This window comes from Centruroides vittatus, unplaced genomic scaffold (assembly GCF_030686945.1).
Source record: "Centruroides vittatus isolate TY-2023 unplaced genomic scaffold, ASM3068694v2 contig_927, whole genome shotgun sequence".
NCBI lineage: Eukaryota > Metazoa > Arthropoda > Arachnida > Scorpiones > Buthidae > Centruroides > Centruroides vittatus.
The window spans coordinates 1,131,865-1,151,230 of NW_027122613.1; the positions used below are offsets into that span (position 1 = coordinate 1,131,865).

A 19,366-nucleotide genomic window follows, 5' to 3' on the forward strand; every position below is an offset into this window, starting at 1 on the left:
TTGATGGGTTGATCTAACTGCCAAATTGTATCTTAAAAACTTTAAAATATCTGTAAAACTTTACAAATTTAAAAATAATTTATTTGTTTGGATTGCAATGAAAACTATTGTTATTAGTTTATAATTTTAAAATTAGAAACAAAAAAACAACTGAATTACAATATTAAATATGTAATTAAAACAATTAAAATTAAGAACTGTTTCATAAGATGAGAATTTTTCAATTAAAAATCTGTAAATTTTAATAACTTCTACAACATGACTAAATTCAAAAAAATAAATCCCCAATGTTGTTGCTTGTTCATTGACCCTTTGGCTCATGTGACTTCGGGAAAGTTGGAAGTGGTGTACTTTGTATTAAATGGCATAATTGTTATTGAATTCACAGGACCAGGACATATTTCATTATTACATTTTAATCAATATTTCTGAATTAACTAAACCCATTAATGTTGAAATATTTATCCTTGTCCAAGGGACTGCAAACTGATTTTGCATTAACCCATAATGTAATAATGGGTTTGACTATATTTTTCTAATATATTGATAATTATTTTCTTTGGGACTTAAGAAATAAATGCTATCTTTTTATCAAAATTTATTTTTCTTTGAAACAATTCAAACCAGATATAATTATATCTTCACTACTTTCATACCACTCTTTGGAAATATTAGCAAAGTAAAGTCTAAATATCAGTCTTAAGGAAAAATGCTTGATGACTAGAAAATAATAAAATATTCCACATTATTACTATATTTAAAAAACTTGCAAAAAAGTTTGATGCACACAGCATTTTGGATTTTCCTCCAAACACAGACTATTTTTTAAAATAGACTTCTAACAGTTGTCAGTTTTGAACATTATTAGAATTAGTATTTACTTAATAAAAAACACCAGTGATAAAATTTTAGGAAAACTTATTAGTGATTACTTGCAATAGCAGTCTATGATGATGAATATGAAAATTTTCCAGAACATTTTCAATTCTGGAAAAAGAAAAAACAACCAGTTTTTTTGTAAAGAATACTGTGTTATGAGCATGTAAAGAAGAATATTTATAAGTTTTTCACACCTGTAAAATCACAGTTGATAAATAGAAAAATTAAAAAATACATAGAAGAGACTAAAATGTTTTCATTTTTTGACATGTCCAATCACCAGGAACAACAGTCTTCCATTGCAGAGACGGCCTTTTATTAGAGGTTTCGCCTCTGCAAAAATATGCAAAACAGTTTAAAAAGTTCACCGAGTGACAAGCCAATACTTTATGAATTTTGAAGTTTTTGGCTTTTCACATGTGAACTTTTTAAACTGTTTTGCATATTTTTGCAGAGGTGCAACATCTAATAAAAGTCTGTCTCTGCAATGGAAGACTGTTGTTCCTGGTGAATGGACATGGCAAAAAATGAAATACACGTTTTAGCCTATTCTACCTATTTTATAATCTGTATAAATCATCAGCCATTTTTAAAAGAAATAGGAAAATAGTATATTTAAAACTAGCCAAAATAATCTATATGTCGCCACTTGTTTCATAATATTGGGTGCAATCTCTGGTAATATAAAAGTAAACATGTAATATGTATAACTAATGATGGTTATGGGAATAAATTAGTATAAAATTACTACTTATATTTATTATCTGTTATAATATACAATAACAACATGCTTTATAATTATTTAAATTTTTAATTTTAAAGATTTGAGAAAAGAGAGGAAAAGAAAAAATTAAAAAAACAACGAACAAAAACTTTATCTTGTTCATCTGATAAAGCTACAATTGAGAATGATCCCTTAGATTTAACAGATACTGCAAGTAATCCTGAGGTTGAAACAAAAATGAATTCCCAAATGCTAAAAGACCATAATCCAAAGTCAAATAGAACAAATAAAATAAAAAAAGATTACACTGCAAAATCAAAAATAAAACGTAAGTATTTCCTTATATAATGTAGATACATTACTTTTGTTTTAATAATGATTATTCTTTCTATTGATTGTAGATCTTACTTGCACAAAAATTTTATTATTGATAACTTAGTCAATATACTGTGTATAATTATATCCATACAGTTAGCACTAATAGTAGTAAGTTTAAATAGTGTTTTAATTATGATAGTTTACTACCATTCATCATTAGAATCATTTTATTTCACTATTAACCTATCCGATGTCGAATATTTTTTCCATTGCATGTCACTCCACGTTGAATTTTTTTTCGATGTTAAGCCTAACGTGATTACACGTTTTAGAAAAATAATAATTGTGGCTATTGTATCGCTTCAAATTATTTTATATTTTGCACACAGAAAATAGGCATATGAAAAAATTTAAAAAACAAAAAACTTTATTTTAGAAATTAATTCTAGTGTGGTAAATTTTGAAGCAAGGTGCAACGCATAGTGGAACAGAACATTTTTCACACTGATAGCATGATTCTACTCGCTTTTTGCTTGCTGAACAGACTTTACACACTCTGGTTGGATATTTTTTCTTATCTGTTACTGGTATAGTGTTGTGGCTAATGTTAGTGAGGTGAAAAACCTGTCTAAAAAAACCTTGTAATTCTTACCAAGCAATGGTTCTAATAAGGTAAGCACAAGCTTTCTCACCTTGCCCACTTTCAAAATTTCCATATTCTGTCGTCGCTCCCATGTAAACTATGTAGTCCCAAATGTATCCCGTACATGACTTGCAAATTTCGAAGCTTTTTACTTCAAAACAAGCATGCTTGCTTAGTATATATTGTCGAAATTCCAGCCTTCCTTTCCATAACATAAGACTGTCGTCTACACAGACGTTTTCATCTGGGATGTATGCATATTTGAATTTGTGGCGAAAATGGTCGATAACACTGTGTAATTTATGCAGTTTATCATCACCACCTGAGGCTTGATTATTGTCTGTAAAATGCAGGCATGACAATAAAAGCAGAAAGTGGTTGCAAGACATCACACTCGAAAAAAATGGCATAGAGAATAGTAAAGTACATAGGTGAGGTTTTCTAATAATACTTGTTACCATAATAAGTGCTATGAATTCTCTAATTTCTGGATTTGTTGTCGGTTTCCAGCTTTTTATTTGACTATTTTCCCCATAAATTGTCACAGTTCATCAAAGTATCACCATACCTGTTTGTTTCTTTGATGATCTTGTTCACAAGTTCATCATTGAAAAAGACACTAAAGCAGTCAAATGGTGTAGCATCAATTTGTAAATTACACTTGATTCCTGGTTGTCCTGTAAAAGTGTTGACTTTGAGGTCTTGTAAAGTTGGTACGGATCCAACCATCACTACTAAAATGCAGATGTTTCGCACTGTTACTTCCACAACCGTGTGATCGGCCTCTGTATCCACTTGTAGATGGAATTTCGTGATCTATATCACTACTACTATCACTTACAGTTTGATTTACTACGTACTCATCGTTACTGTCTGATAATTCAGACTTATCCGATCCTAAATTAAATAAATATTCAATTAATTCTGACTTATTTAGAACTCTGCTTCTACTAGTCAATGCCATGTCGAAACAAAGTCTAACTAATGGTCTACTTTTCTTTGTGACTTCTTTTAAACAATTATTCCTAGAATTGTAATATCCTGCTGTGCAAAAACTAGATAACATAACAATTCTTTTGATATGAGTCACTAATTTTGGATTTCTGTACAAGTAGTGACATCTGATGTTAAAAAACATTCCTAAACAGAAATGATATATATCGGGTTTGACCTCACGGGTCAGAGGTCACGACCCCAATATATGTCAGGAATGACATAGGACAGGTTAATGTTAACTGTACAGACATGTCCATATATAACAGCAGATAAACAGTGGTTTTGGAATTAGTCCAAACCAGTTAAATAGACAGTTAGATCACAATCTTGTATTAAATTTGATTATCTTTAGTCCAAACCAAAATTATGCAATATCTATATATTTAATTAACCAAGTTATAGTTCAATAATGAAATCAGTTTTGATTATTATTAAAGAACAAGCAATTATTTATTGTGACATTGTCACAGTGCTGGGCTGCAACATTTAATTTTACATTTTAAATTGAATAAATTAAGAATATGTTCTCCATCTCAAATTAGTAATGTCTTGCCCCTGTATATCATATTTTTCTTGATAACAACAGAGCCACACCGGTCATTTAGGTAACTCCATTCAGGGAAAACTTTTTAATTGAATTCACATGACTTCTGGTCTAGACCAGAAGTTTGTATATAGTTGATCAGGGTCTCCTGCTCCTAAGCTTTCTATATCTGGTCTCGACTTTCATCTGTCTGACGCCATTCTTCAGATTAAGAAAGACAGACAGACAACAGTGGAAATTTATAGGTCTACAATTTTTTCAAATTGCAATCAATAATCTTTATATGTTCATACCATCCAAGAATAGTGTGCGCTTATGTATTGGTCACATGCACCTAATGTACTCTTTATACAAGTTATGGTATAGACTTGGTAGACAAAAATAAACTACAACATATTCTAATTTGTTTGATTATCACATTGCTTATTACAGTTCACCCTCTATGAATCTCAACTTTTAACTTAATGACATATAGCAATTGTTTCATTTTTGTTATATTTATTATTTTTTCTAGCTTTAAATTTGATAAGAAAAATATTCTCATAAAAGTTCTTTTTTATACTCTATATTATGCATTTTTCTTTAACTGCATCTGGTTTCTAGCTGTTTTATCTATATCTCATTATTACAGGAAAATTCCAACTATGTCTTGATCTGAAATGATTGGTAGTTATTGCAATTTTGTACAGTCTCCAAGTAAATATGAGTTGTTTTTCCTTGTATTGAAACGTTAGAGTGTATTAAGAAATTTATAGTATGAGTACTAATAATATATTGTTTTGAAAATTTATTCTTATACATAATGAATAACATTATTTTTTTTTAAGAACATTTTCAATTAATTCTCAAGTTTGTAATTGCTATTTAATTAACTAATGATCATTTTTAAATAAAATATGCAAAACAAAAAATAAAAATGTTGACAATTTTATTTTTATGCTTAAAGAAAATGAAATTTCTTGGACTGTATTGTCAAAGGATGGAAAAATAAGAGAGTTTGAAAATGTAAGTGTTAATTTTAGTTAATTTATGAAAAGATACTAGACACCTTACACGTGTTTCCAGCAACAAACTTTAATCAAAACAAATGTTTTCAGCCTAATTGATAAGCCTTCATTAGGTTACAGAATGAAATTTAAATAGAAACATTTGTTTTCATTAAATTTTGTTGCATCTAGTGTCTTCTTATACTGGAATAGTTCCTGGTTAGACTATTATTGATTTACTTGAATATATAAAGAAATATTATCTTTTATAACAATTTAAGTAAATATGGTATATAAAATGCACCTTAATTTCTTAACTCAATAAAAACAGTGTTGATGTCACACAGTTTTAAATATCACTGATCTATAGTGACACACTCATGTATTTAGAAATTAAGTACTTGCATATTTTGTTATTTACTTATGATATTAATTATGGTGTAAACATGCAATATTTACATGTTATTATTTATGCAAATTATATTTATTGCTGGTTAAATCATAAATTATCAGTATTAATATTTACATAATTACTTTACTTTTTTAATGAAGGAATCATCAGAAATGAATGAAATTGTATCACTACAGGTTACACGTGGAATAAAAGAAACAATTAAATTTACAGAGCAATGAAACAATATTACATGCCAAAAATCAGTAGTTGGTGGTGCTTCTACACATTGTGACATCAAATCAAACAGGTTTTGAATGTCTACCTGACAAATAGCATTCCAGATTCCTTTCTGTTCAAACCCAAAGTTCATCCATGTTGGCTGTGGGAAGAGCATCACCAGCAAGTTTCTGACCCACAAAATTCCAGACATGTTCAATAGGTGAAATGTCTGGTGAATGAGAAGCCAAGGAAGAAGCAATATCTGTTGTGCTGAAAAGAAGTCTAGAATATTCCTAGCAACATGCGGACAGGCATTGTCCTGTTGAAATACAGTTCCAGGAATGTGTTGAAGAAAGGGTATGACTTTGACTTCACAACTTCCCTAATGTAGCTGTAGCTGTAGCTGCAGCAAGTACCTGCAATTCTGAGTGGTCAAGATGGCCCATAATATGCAATAGTGTCCAGACCATCGCACTTTACATTATCCAGCATCATACTGGACAATCACACTGTGAATGATGGTGTTTACATGTTAGATGCTATAGAGGTGATTGGCCATCATTGTACTCTAAATTGAAGTGGGATTCATTGGAAAAGATGATTAGTTGTCAGTTGACATGCTAGTGGCTGTGTGGGTGAGCTCATTGTAGCTGTAGGTGTCAATGGTTTTGCACCAGGGAAATCCTGTGCAAAGGATTCATGCATGCAATTTGTGGCACAGCAGACATCAGCACACCTGTAGTAGTGCCAACTGTTGAGATGAAACTGTATGATATGCAATTGTTGTGCGGATGAGGTATCTGTTGTTCCGTGATGACATAACATTTCGTTGTTCACTGCCAGATTTGTGACTTGTCTGGTACTTTTCAACCCACTGCTTCCACACTCACACCACCATCATGGCATTATGCCCCACATGAGCTGCAATTTTGCAATAAGAAAATCCCCCTTCATGCAGGCCAATCATTTGCCCCTGTTCAAACTCCATAACTGACTCATATGGTACCCTTTGTCATTGACAAGGCATAGTGACTTTTCATGAAACATTTACCAGTGGCAGACAATGATACACTACTTCCAACTTTTTGCTACTGCACTCTATTTATATGGCTAACATGACCATTCAGAGAGTGCTTCTCAGCCTACTCATGCAAATGATTAGAATATCAAGAATGATAGTGCATGTCATACCCTGCTGTTTATTTGTAAAAATTGAAACATCATGAAGGAATCATGCAAACATGAGTGTATTTTCAAAGTTTGTTTTCTGCCATTCCATGTTTGTTGATGGTTTTGTGTATTTCTGTAAGTACAGGGTAGTTATAATTAAACTGACCCTATTCAGACCCTTCTATCAATAGAATCCATTCTTCTTATCAGATTTTGATGCAATTTGGTATATATGTTATATAGATAATGGGGAATAGATTTCTGCAATAAAAAATAGTATAAAATTTGACCACCAGGTGAAAATGTGGTGCCTAAAGAAGGATGAAAACAAATCAGAAACATTAAACTTTATTCAATCACAGAATGTGTTCAACGTGTGCTCCATTGATATTAATTGCACATTACAGCATGTTCAATGATGTCACAAAGGTCTCCGGGAATTTCAGCAACATGGCATGTAATGCTGGCTTTCAATTCAGGCAGAGTCCTGATCTTTTAGGAATTCCCATAACTAGACACCAGTCAAGCATTTGTTGAACATTGTGAACTGAAGGCTATGTCAATAAAAGCAACAGCAACTTCTTTGACAATTTCTTTTTGACTTCTTCCTGGCAGCAAATCCAAGTCTCCAAATTTCATGATCATGTTTTTCAAACCATTTTTTTGTCATGGGCCCTTTTCACAGTGCAGCTAAGCTATTGCCGTATTCTGATAAAACAGTTTTACCTGCCATGCTCTGCCTTTCTTCTGTAAGGGCATCATTAACAACAACACAAAGGCACACAAAATGATTTTCAGACTTTGAATGCAGTCTTTTTTAGTAGGTCTGCCTACTTTGCATAAGGGTTTTGTGAAAAGCACCATCTGACAGTTTTTTATTGCAGAAATCTCTTCCCCGTGGTCTATATAATGTACAGTACATACCAAGTTTCATCAAAATTCAATAATCAGAATGGGGCTCTAGAGGGGTCTGAATAGGGTCAGTTTAATTATAACCACCTTGTACTTGCATATTTTGTGTTGATTCATGTTAATTGAATTAAAAGAATTAGCACAAATAATGTGTTATTACACTTAAACATTTTTAGATTTTTTTAAATGATACATTTTACAGTATTGATTCTATTAAACATATCTTTTAGAATTATTTTCAAAAAGTCAATTTTATTCTTAAAATTGTGAAAAGAATTAAGTAGAAATTAATATTTTTGTGATTAATTCATTAAAAAATTCAAGAAAATTAAACTATAAATAAAATTCAGTATTTAAGCTATAAATAAAATTCAGTATTTAAGCTATAATTCTATTGATGTTTTGAATAAATTTAAAAATGTATAACAAAAAGCTATATTGTACAAAAATTTTTTTTTTGTTTTAAATAAGTACATTTATGTATGTCCTGTATATTTAAACTTTTTTCATGGACAAATTAAAAATTCTAATTAAATGGTAATCATAATTTAAGTAAAAAATATAAAAATCATAATGATGTTTGTCTGCAAGCTTAATAGATAATTTTCAATTGATAAACAAATGTTCTATAAAACAGAAAATATTTCATGATGAACTTCTTGAACATAATAATATGCTTTAAGTTTATATAACTGTTGCCTAATACTATAATTTCTGTTTGAATTACATCTTTGATATCTAGAAAACTATCCTTTGCTTGCTCATCAAAGGTTTCTATTATCTTTGTAACTGTGTCTGGGGAATAAAGTTCAGTAGACAAAAATGCTACAAAAGAATGGATAATGAATAAATGGTCCCTAATATTACAGAAGTAAAAGCCTGATGATATTTTCAATTGTGACAAAACTGGATTATTTTACAGACTTTTGTCAACAAAAACCATGTCTCTATGGCAGCAGATATAAAGGAGGAAAACAAGTAAAAGAGAGTTACTGTGCTGCTATGTGCTGCTATGTGCTTAATATGACAAGCAATTTTTGTTTTTCACTTCCTGTCATTGGTCAAAGCAGAAACTCATGGGCATTTAAAAGCATTTGAGTTTTGTCTATATTGTACAGTACATGAGCAACAAAATTGCTTGAATGACTCAGACTTTGTTGTACTAATTTTTCTTCCCAGAGATCAAGCCATTCATGAAACAAAATAATTTCTTCTGATGGACAATTTTATTACTTACCAGCAAATGTAACATCACTCATTCAGCCAATGGACCAGAATTTTAAAATCCATTACAAAAAACTAATGTTGACAGAAATTCTACATTGATTAGAAATGGAAGCCACATAAAAACCAAGTTTATTGGATGCTTTAAATATGTGTTCTGAAGCTTGGACTTTAGAACACACATTTAAAGCAGTAAAATTTCTTACAGTTAAGCATGCAAAATTTTTTGTTGATGAAAGAAATGATTGAATGAAGATGTAGCAGATGAAGACAATAAGATCGAGGACATTTTAAAAGAATTTGTAGATGCTGATAACAGTTATATTTTTTCACCTCCAACTGAGTTACATGATCAAACAATGTTGGTGAGAATTTACAGATTTGTGATGATGACGATGACAGTGATAGGAAACTTTTTGACTAGTGGGCCAGCTGAGACTTGATGCAGATGAAAGTACTGAAATAAACATGATCCAGATATTAACTGCTGACAAGATTATAGAGCACTTTGTTCCATTTGAAATACAATGTCCCAAAATTGATTTTAAAAAATGTGGCATGCCTATCATATTGGATTAAAACCAAACCAAAACAAGTGACACAAAGATTACTGATTTTGTGTGGTTAAAAGTTTGCTACATGTTTGTTTATTTAATAAAATATTTAGCATTTATTTTTGAAAAAAATCTGTAATTTTATGTTTTTAGTTTAGAAAGAAAAAAAAGTTTTATTTAAGTTACAGCTGCAGCTAAAAAATAATGAGTAAGAAAAATATTGTTTTTACAAGTTTAGTGAAAATCTGGCTTATATACAGATTGGACAAGTTGATATTACTAAATACAGTAGAATCCCTTATATTTGCAGTAACAGATTCACTGAAATGAAATAAAACTACATTAATTCGGCATCTGGTTCTGGAGAAAATATCTATGAACTTTAGATATTTTCTTCAGGTCTGTTACCAAGATTATTCTAACATGAATCTACTATATAGTAATGGACATCTTAATGTAATGGATGAGTCCATAATAATTAGTAGTAATGATAAAACAGATTTTCATTATAACCAACCAATATCTTCAGTCTCTTGGTGATCCATTCTATCAAGCTTTTACTGTATTTCAATTAAGTGATAGCAATTAAAATATCATCAGTTCATTAAGTAGTGTCAGTTGCTATCAATAGACATATAAATTGAAAATATTTGCTTCTAATCATTATAATTACATATTAGGCTAAATTTTGTATTATTGATATGAAATCACATTAAGATATGTTTTATTTTTGACAGAAAAATAAAAAAACAGAGAATTTTCAAAGGTAATTTTTAAATGCTATTATAAATTTATATAAGATTATATACAATTACTTAAATATTTTTACTTATTAAAAAAAATATGATATTAAAATATAGCTTTTCTTAAAATTGTTCTACTTTTTCTTTTGGTAAGAGCCTTGAATATGATGATTCATGATTGGTTTATTTTCACTTGTTTTTCAGATCACAAAATACTGATATTGAAACAAATCTTCTTTTGTAAGTTTTTCAAATAAATTTATATTAAGTTCCACTATTTTTTTAAATATTATGAATTTGAAAATAGAATTATTATACATTATTTTTAGCTTTACTTCTATTTAATGATTAATAGTTTCCAATACAAAATGAGAAAAATCATTGTCTTTTCAATCTATTATTATTATTTATATAATACTGCTAAAATCTTTGAGAGAAAACTGTAGCCTATAGGTTATATCTAAATTATAAAGTGAAAATTTTAAAAAAAATTTTTGTGTAATCTCTGATAGAATTTTTCAATCTTACTTAATTGTACTGACTCCATTGTTTTAAATAATTTATTTAATTGTCATAAAAAGTTGTGATTAAACTTATCTATTTCTGTATTATTATTTAATTATGAGACTTTAAAATGCAACTTATACAATTTTCTAATAACATGCAATCTAACAGGAAAAAATTTAATCTTTTCTGTGAGAATTTGCACAATATCTTCGGAAAAGATGAGGCATAATGAGTATGAATGATTTGGAGAGACTGAATTTTAAAAATTTTATTGTCAAATTTTTATTGTTTACTTTCTGAAGTAAATTTTTGAATAATGATTAAATTAACCATACCATGAATTTGTAAATAGTTTAAAAATTCATAAAAGTTGAAAGAATTGGTATATTTGAATGCGGTTTGTGTAAAAGTTACTCTCACAAAGGGGGATTTTTTTGGGTAGAGAAAAAGAAGAAAGTTCAAATTTTTGTCGATAGAGGGCACTGAACACACGAAAAATCACTGGAATTGTGCAAATCTGAGCTTTATAAAATGCATGGTGTATGATTAACAGCTCATTTCTGAATTTTCCCGTTACTGGTGCTGACATACGATGTAATCACCCATGCAATGGTGCACCACTGTGTGGGCAATTACACAAACTTTCCATTTCTTCGAAACGTCGTACTAGGGAAACCAATCCGGCAGGAGTGATTGGACCTGAACCTTTCTTCATTCCCTTCTGTGTCCTAAATCTTCATAAAGTTTCAGCCGGCAATTTGTAGCTGAGATAAATAGTGCCAATAGTGCTTTATCCACCAACGTCAACGTCATAATGAAAACCATATGTGAGCACCAGTAATGGGAAAATTTAGAAATGAGTTGTTAATAGTACAACCTGCATTTTATAAGACTCAGGTTTGCACAATTTGAGTGATTTTTCTTGCGTTCAGTGTCCTCTATCAACAAAAATTTGAACTACCGTATATCTCGGCAGATAAGACGAGGTATAAACTTTTGTCAAAGTTTTATAGTTTTAGCATATATCTGTCCTATAAGACGACCCGCAAACTATCAACGGCCTATGAATTTAGTTTAGATCAGCGATCATCATCTGAATAACAACACTGTATAGCATATACGGAATTATGTCCTATTTGTAATTTTTCGAATGAACAAATTTTATTTTCTTGCACTGCCTTGCGATTGTTGCAAATATTTGCACTGATTCAGCATTCAGGTAATGATCTTGACTATTCACAAAAATCTACTCTCTACTAGGAAATAATTACGGTTTGTCCGTTTTTTTATAATGGTTTTAATTTATATAGATTTCAATCTAATTTTTTTTGTATCTGTCCTATAAGACGACCCCAGATTTTGGGGGCTTTTTTTATGATTCAACTATCGTCTTATCTGCCGAGATATACGGTATTTTCTTTTTCTCTACCCAAAAAAATCCCCTTTTGTGAGAGTAATTTTTACACAAACTGCATTCAAATATACCAATTCTTTCAACTACTGTATTTACAAATTTATGGGACACCCTGTATATTAATCATCAAATAGTAAAATGTTGGAATAAAAGTGTTATAGATGGAGAGAAGCAAGTTTAGTTCATTATATGATTATAAAATGAGTTCTAATGGGGAGATTGCAACAGTTAAGAGCAAAATCTGCACATGTACCGGTATATAAAATTTTCTCCTCTTCAAACTTAAAATATTTAATATTTTAGAAATTTGGATAACAACTTGATTTGTTTTGTTTTAAAATTTTAATTCTGTATAATTTTTTATTAGATATTTAAAAGAGATAAATGATATTTTTGCTCCACCAAATATTGATGATTTTCTCAAGTTTTGTGAATTTGATGATGATGAAGTAATGTATCTTATTGAATATGGAGGATTGAACAAATTTCTTCAAGATAATAAAGATCATATAAATTTGAGAGGGAAAATAGACCAGGAAAGATATAATTTTATTCCTGTTTCATCAAAGTGTACTGTTGGGCCCTTATATAATCAAAATTTTTATGAAGAAGAAAAAGAAACATCTAATAATGAAAATTCAGTTTCTGAAAATGAAGTAAGTCTAATGAATTATATATGCTTTGTTTTTCTTTATAATATTAATTTATAAACTCAATATTAATTTTATAACTTATTTATGTGGGGTTAGTTTGAAAAGTTCTTGGTCTGACAGATGGCATTGGTAGTATCAAACAGTGTGTGTAGAACAAAAAACAACAGAGATATCAGTGTTTGAATAAAGGGAAGTGAGCAATCCAATACCTGTAACAGAAGATCCATACATGTTTGCAGATGAGGCAGCAGCACCAAACTTATTATGGAGTCGACTGTGAGATATAAAATCATCTTGTCAAATGGAATTCAGACAAAGCATGCATTCTCGCATTTTCTACCTTAGTTATACATTTCGTGGAAAAGAAGAAACAGTAGTATTGGACTTCTATTCCATAAAATGTGTAACTAATGAAGAAAACAGGAGAATATGTGCATGGCTGACATCACAGTAAGCTTCAGCTATGGTGCTGCTGCCTCATCTGTGAACTGTATGAGTCTTTTGGGGGGTGTTGACTTGCTCACTTCCCATTGTTCAAACACTGTGTAGAACAATAAACAACAGAGAGATCATATTATTCCAACTCCTTATGCTTTTTCTGCCATGCAGAATCTCTTGACATAGTGAATTCCTAATCTTTAATATTGAAAATTTTCAATATATGGTTACATGTTCTACCTCTATTCTCATGTAACATGAGTGCATGTCACTCAGTTGTTATCTTGCAAAAGTTCCAATAGATTCCTCACTTTAGCTGCTGAGATTACCACTAGTTGGTCAAGTTACTTTTTGACTAAAAATTTAGAAGTAACTAATACAGGATATTGTTAAAAGACCTATATCAAATTGGCTAAGAAGACTTAAGAATTCAAAAACACTAAATTTAACCTTACACAATGTTTTCCATCTGTGGTTATAGTACGTCAATGTTTAGTTGTGGATGATAATGAAAAATGAAAAGTACTTATCACCATTTTCAGCTTTGATAGGAATGTCTGATGTTTCCTCTTGGTAGTTCATTCTGGATTAATATAGTTTAAATAATAATTTAAAATATCCAGTACTTTGAGACAGGAGTCTGAGTGATTTATAGAATTTTACAATAGACGGTCCAGAGTTTGAAATTGCCTAAGCTGTGCTAAAATTGTTCTGATTCCAAATTTTGTACCATATTTTTGCAGAATGGCCAGCATGCCAGTTAAACTACCACTAAAATATAAAATTAAGGTTTAGTTAATAGCTAGTTTTATTAGATCTGATTAAAGAAAACATTCTTCCCAGTAGAATAAAATAACAACATTGTAATTTGATTGACTTAAAATCAGGAAGAGCATTTTCATTTACAAGACAATGAACCAATTAACAACTTATTGATATTAGTAGTAATTAGTGTGGGGCCACCCTTGACCTTAAAAATAACACCTTCCTCTCAAATTTCACACAAAGCACAGATAATTTACAGGGAGTTTGCAAAAATAAACATTAAATTTAAAGATTTTTGAATCAAATAACAATAACATAAAAAAAGCACTTTTGGAATTCCACGAGTATTTTACATCCTTAGAAAGAAGACAAAATGAAGAAATTAAACATAAAATTGTAGTTTTTGATGTAGTGCTGACAGTTTTAGAATAAAAATGCATTTGTTTTTTTAATGTGCTCTCTAGAGAGTGGTGTATAACCCCACTTAAACTGGCATGCCTTCTTTTATCTTATGGAAATATCTGATTTCCTGATCTCCCGGGTAGACCAGCATGCTGGTCGTTCTGCAAAAATACAGTGTGAATTGTTTGTGAATGTCATTTTACCACTCTTAAAACCAGGAATTGACTGACAAATTGTTAAGTACTTAAATATTAGATATTCTAAACTTTAATAGAATTCAAACCATGTTTTGGTCATCTACATTTGTAACCTTTAAAATCATACATACAGCATTCAGAAGCACAGGAGTAATAGCAAACATTACTATTATACAAATGTTTTTCACTAGTTTTAAGCAATACTTACAAAACAAATTTGTAGATATTAAAAGCTGAGAAGCTGCCGTGAATAAATTAAATCCATTTCAAGCAAGCAATGTTTACTAAGTTACAAGGTTCAGTCTTGTAACTTAGAAAAATTATAATGCTTAGTATGTTATTTGAAACATTCATTTCATTATGTTAATGTTTTTGTACCTCCAAAAAAGTCACTGCAAGAGAAGTACTGAATTCATGTCCCATTCAGTGCTAGTTTTTTTTTTTTAAAACACTTACCCATGATGTGCATATAGTGAACATTTTTGACTCACCATACATCCATACGATAATCCAATTCTTTCCACATGTTGGCTTATTAATAGTAAACACTGTTGTGGTGATGTGCTCTTTTAGCTCAGTGATATCACATGGAAATGGTGGGACAGATTTTATCTTTTATATAACCCCACAAAAAGAAGTCAAGTGGTGTAGGGTTCGGTAATCTTGGAAACCACAACATTGTGTGCTGGTTTCAGATACAGTTCCGTATGTAGGTTATTTTGCATGAACAAACTGTTTGAGTTCATGTGAATTAGGTATTTGTCTTGTGATGTCTCCCAAAACTCTAAAGATTATTTTGAAATAACTTGTATTTTTATACATAATGAAAAGTTTGTCTTTATAAAATAGATAACATTTTATCTTTATCACACTTTTTGATTGAAAGTAGACTTCTTTAGTTGTGTTTGAATGTAGATTCCAAAAGGTCAGATATAATTAGTAAGCTGTGATTTATATGATATCTTAATTGTAACTTCTTTCTATCCCTTATTATAAAATCCTTTTTGTCTAGATCAGTCATGGTGAAGCAGTGATCTATGGGTCAAGGTACCCATATTAAAAGTAATATTTTTTATTGTTTACAAAAACCTATTTGACAGATTTCAAAGCAGGATCATAAAGCTGTAAAAAATCTTGAAGATTACTAATCATGAACCTTAATTAAAAATAATAATAATAATTCATAATAACTCACCTTCAGAAAAAGGTTTGCCATCACTGGCCTAGATCTAAAAATCATGGACATTTTAAGCTTTTAAATCTCAAAATAGTTACAATTATATCAGTCCACATTATTTTATTTGTGTTGAGACAATTTTAAAAATTATTTATTTCTATTTTTTAAAACTCATTGGTATATTTCAGTATCAAAAATTTGTGTTTTTATGTTACTTGCAATTGTGAGACATGAAGCATTACTTTCTTTCAAATCATTTATTATTTTTTACCCATTTCATGATAGGAAATATGCCTCTGAAGAAATAAATTTTGTTTGAAACTTTGTAGAAGGAACAGAACTTGATCCCTGAATGACCTGTGCATTGGTCATACTTGATCAAGAAAGGAATAATAGTGCCCCACATACCGTATTTTCCGGCATATAAGACACTTTTCAACCCAGGAAAATCTTCTCAAAAGTCGGGGGTCGTCTTATATGCCCGGTAACCTTATACGGCGAGTATATCCCAAACTCTATATTTTAACTGTAAAAGTTGGGGGGGTCATCTTACACGCCAGAAAATACAGACTATTTCATTTTAGGAAACAAATAAAAGTAGTTTCCTAAAATGAAATAGTCTGTAACCTTTCAATTTCTCTAACAATGGACAGATGGAACATATGAGATGTGTTCAAGGAGCACAGGACTAGTACCAATGCCAAAGAATATGAAGAGAGGGAATCATCCAGTCCTACTGGCACCTCTTGGAAATTTTCTGAGTTAAAGTTTACCTTGGTAGTCCCGATGGCCACTTCCGGTCCCCATCTTGTTTGTGACCAGCGACCATCAAAAATTACCAATGCGCACCTGTTTCTAATTCTTTTTCTAAACTGAAATGTATTTAAAATGTAAATATGCTACTCACATTTTTCTGTAGTTCTTTTTTTTTGCTTGCTTGCTCAACGATTTGATTTGACTTCCATTTTAGAACCTGCCTTTCTCCTATTTGATGATCTGACTACATTTTTAGTAGACATTTCTCCCCCCTTTTTTTAAGGCATTCCTTTCTTCTGTTTGCTGGGTTCGGGGGCAGCAAACACACCTAATCTAACCTAACCAAATAAATTATCCAACATATCCTCAGTAAAATGCATGGCAAATTCTTCCTCTTTTTTAAAGTTTGCCATGAATGTTCAATTTTTTGAGTGTACGCCAGTTATAGGGTCTACAAAGTTTTTGGCATGTTTCCTGGTCTCATACACAATTTCAAAACCTTCTACAAAATTGTCCTTGCAATCATACCCCTTTCACTCATTGGGAATTCTTTTATCAATATCTAAATCAGCAAATTCAGATTCTAACTAGGGAAAGAAAAGCCTAGAATTGCAATTTTTTCAAAAATCATCGGATGACAATTTCACTCCTTCTGTCATTATTTCTTTAAACAAAAAATAACTATTCCCACTTTTGAGAACATTTAACTCTGAACAAAAAAATATCAATAAAATATACAAACTTCCAAATAACATGAATGCTGTCCAAAAAACACAACCTGCACCTTCTGTCAACATCATCACGGAACTCAAAAATTTGCGTAAGAAAATGTCAGCTTGAATAGTGCCACCTATGTCAGATTTCTAATTGTGCCTGCCATCAAGATTCCGGAAGCACAGCCATCGGGACTACCAAGGTTAATTTTAACCATTTTCTGACTTCCTGATGGTCTCATCTCGTTCATTGCTGGAAACCGCAGCACCAAACCCTTAAAGATACACAAAAAATACTTTGAAAAACAGTTCTAGTCAAAGAAAGGAAAAAATTTTTTTCAGTGGTAATTACATATGTCAGAATTAGCAGACAGATAATCTCAATAGTTATCCTTTTTTGAAAGGTAAAATTAAATTCTATTGTATTTAAGATCTATTGTAGGTTTGATTTTTTTAAGTCAATATCTTAAGACATATTTTAATCAAAATATCAACTATGTACAGTACAAATAGTGAATTATTTCAATAAAACACATTAAAATGGAACAATAATTTTATTGTTGGATTGTTAATAATACAAAATAGAAATAGGCACAATCTCCAAAACATTATTTCTAATAACCTATTAGCTCTTTCAGCTTTACCATTATATATCTATATAAATATCTAAAATGAAATACTAGAAGCAGAATAATGGAATTCGAAATTATCGAACGATATCCTAAAATGAAATAATTAAGAATTTTAATATATTAGTCTTTGAAAAAGGTCAGATAAATTTACTTTAATTTTGATAAAACCAATGAACTACTTTCTAAGTAGCTATAATTTTTGTTGAATAAATTAGATCTTTATTATATATTTAAAAAATCATTTATGAAATTTAAGATTTTGTTTATATTATAATTTTTGTTATAAAAAAATTACTTTAAAATTCTGATTTTCATTTTTATATAGGAAGAAAAGCAAGCATGGGCTGGAAAGAAAATTGAATTCAAGGAAAAAATGGAAAGAAAGAATAAAGATTATATTAGTGAAACGAATTTACTCAAGTATGATTTTTCATAGTAATTGTTTTTTACTAAACAAATCAGTTAGAATTTCCAGACAAGTCAAAAAAAAAATTTTTTTCATAATCATTTTTTTAATGTAAAAATATTGCCATTATAAAGAACGTATTAAAGAACGTATCAAATGCTAATATGACCATATCTTAATTTAATGGGTGTAATTGTAGGAATGAATAAATAAAACAATTGGTGACAAAGTGAATGCACCACAAAAACCTGGCTACAACATGGAAAAGACTAAACAATCAATGTCATGACATTTGTATTGTTTAGCAGCTCCATTCTTACATTATTCTAAAATGCAGCTTAAATTGAATGCTTGTTAGAATGCAAGACATTTTAATCACAAATAAACCACTTCATGTGCTTATAGAAATGATTTTTTCAAATTATTTTAATAATGTAGCCTTATTATGAAATCTCAAAATAATTATGAAACTGAAGGAATGAAAAACAAGTTAAGAGTTTCGTGTTCACTGTAAGTTAGAATTCTGCAGAAAATATATTCACTCTGTTTTGATGTAAGGCATGAATGGTAAGATTCCAATTTAATCTGTTTCTTCAGTGAAAAACATCAATAATCTAAATAGTATTATAAATTATTATACCATATTCAAGTTTTCCCATGCAGTCTACAAAAAAGGATCATCTCTACATCATTACATAGATGATATGTAATTGTGTAATTAGTACATTTTTTTTCTGTGACCTATAAGAATCCTTATGTTATGCATCACTGTGCAAATGTATTAAATCCTCTACATTGCATCCATATTATGCAAACGTGGATGGGATCAAAGAAAGCATGCCTAAAAAAATGAAAAATATAAAAACACAGAATGTACAAGGTTTTTTTCAAAAAGCAAGAGCTGCTAAATTTAAAAACTTTATGATCAGTTAGTTTTTCTATTTTTTATTACAATGAAAATACTTCATTATTTTTTGTCATAGTGGTCAGTACACAAGCT

At 30.0% G+C, this 19,366-nt stretch overlaps 1 protein-coding gene across 1 annotated transcript in view; it reads left to right on the forward strand.

The window, feature by feature from the left end:
* The window catches only part of LOC136984743 (uncharacterized), an 88,368-nt gene that overhangs the window by 57,840 nt on the left and 11,162 nt on the right, over positions 1 to 19,366 (forward strand). The window contains exons 9-14 of the mRNA XM_067281850.1: positions 1,702 to 1,931; positions 5,051 to 5,109; positions 10,301 to 10,329; positions 10,511 to 10,546; positions 12,595 to 12,883; positions 18,286 to 18,380. Of these exons, the coding sequence (XP_067137951.1) occupies positions 1,702 to 1,931; positions 5,051 to 5,109; positions 10,301 to 10,329; positions 10,511 to 10,546; positions 12,595 to 12,883; positions 18,286 to 18,380 (738 nt within the window). The remainder of the gene's footprint in view (positions 1 to 1,701; positions 1,932 to 5,050; positions 5,110 to 10,300; positions 10,330 to 10,510; positions 10,547 to 12,594; positions 12,884 to 18,285; positions 18,381 to 19,366) is intronic.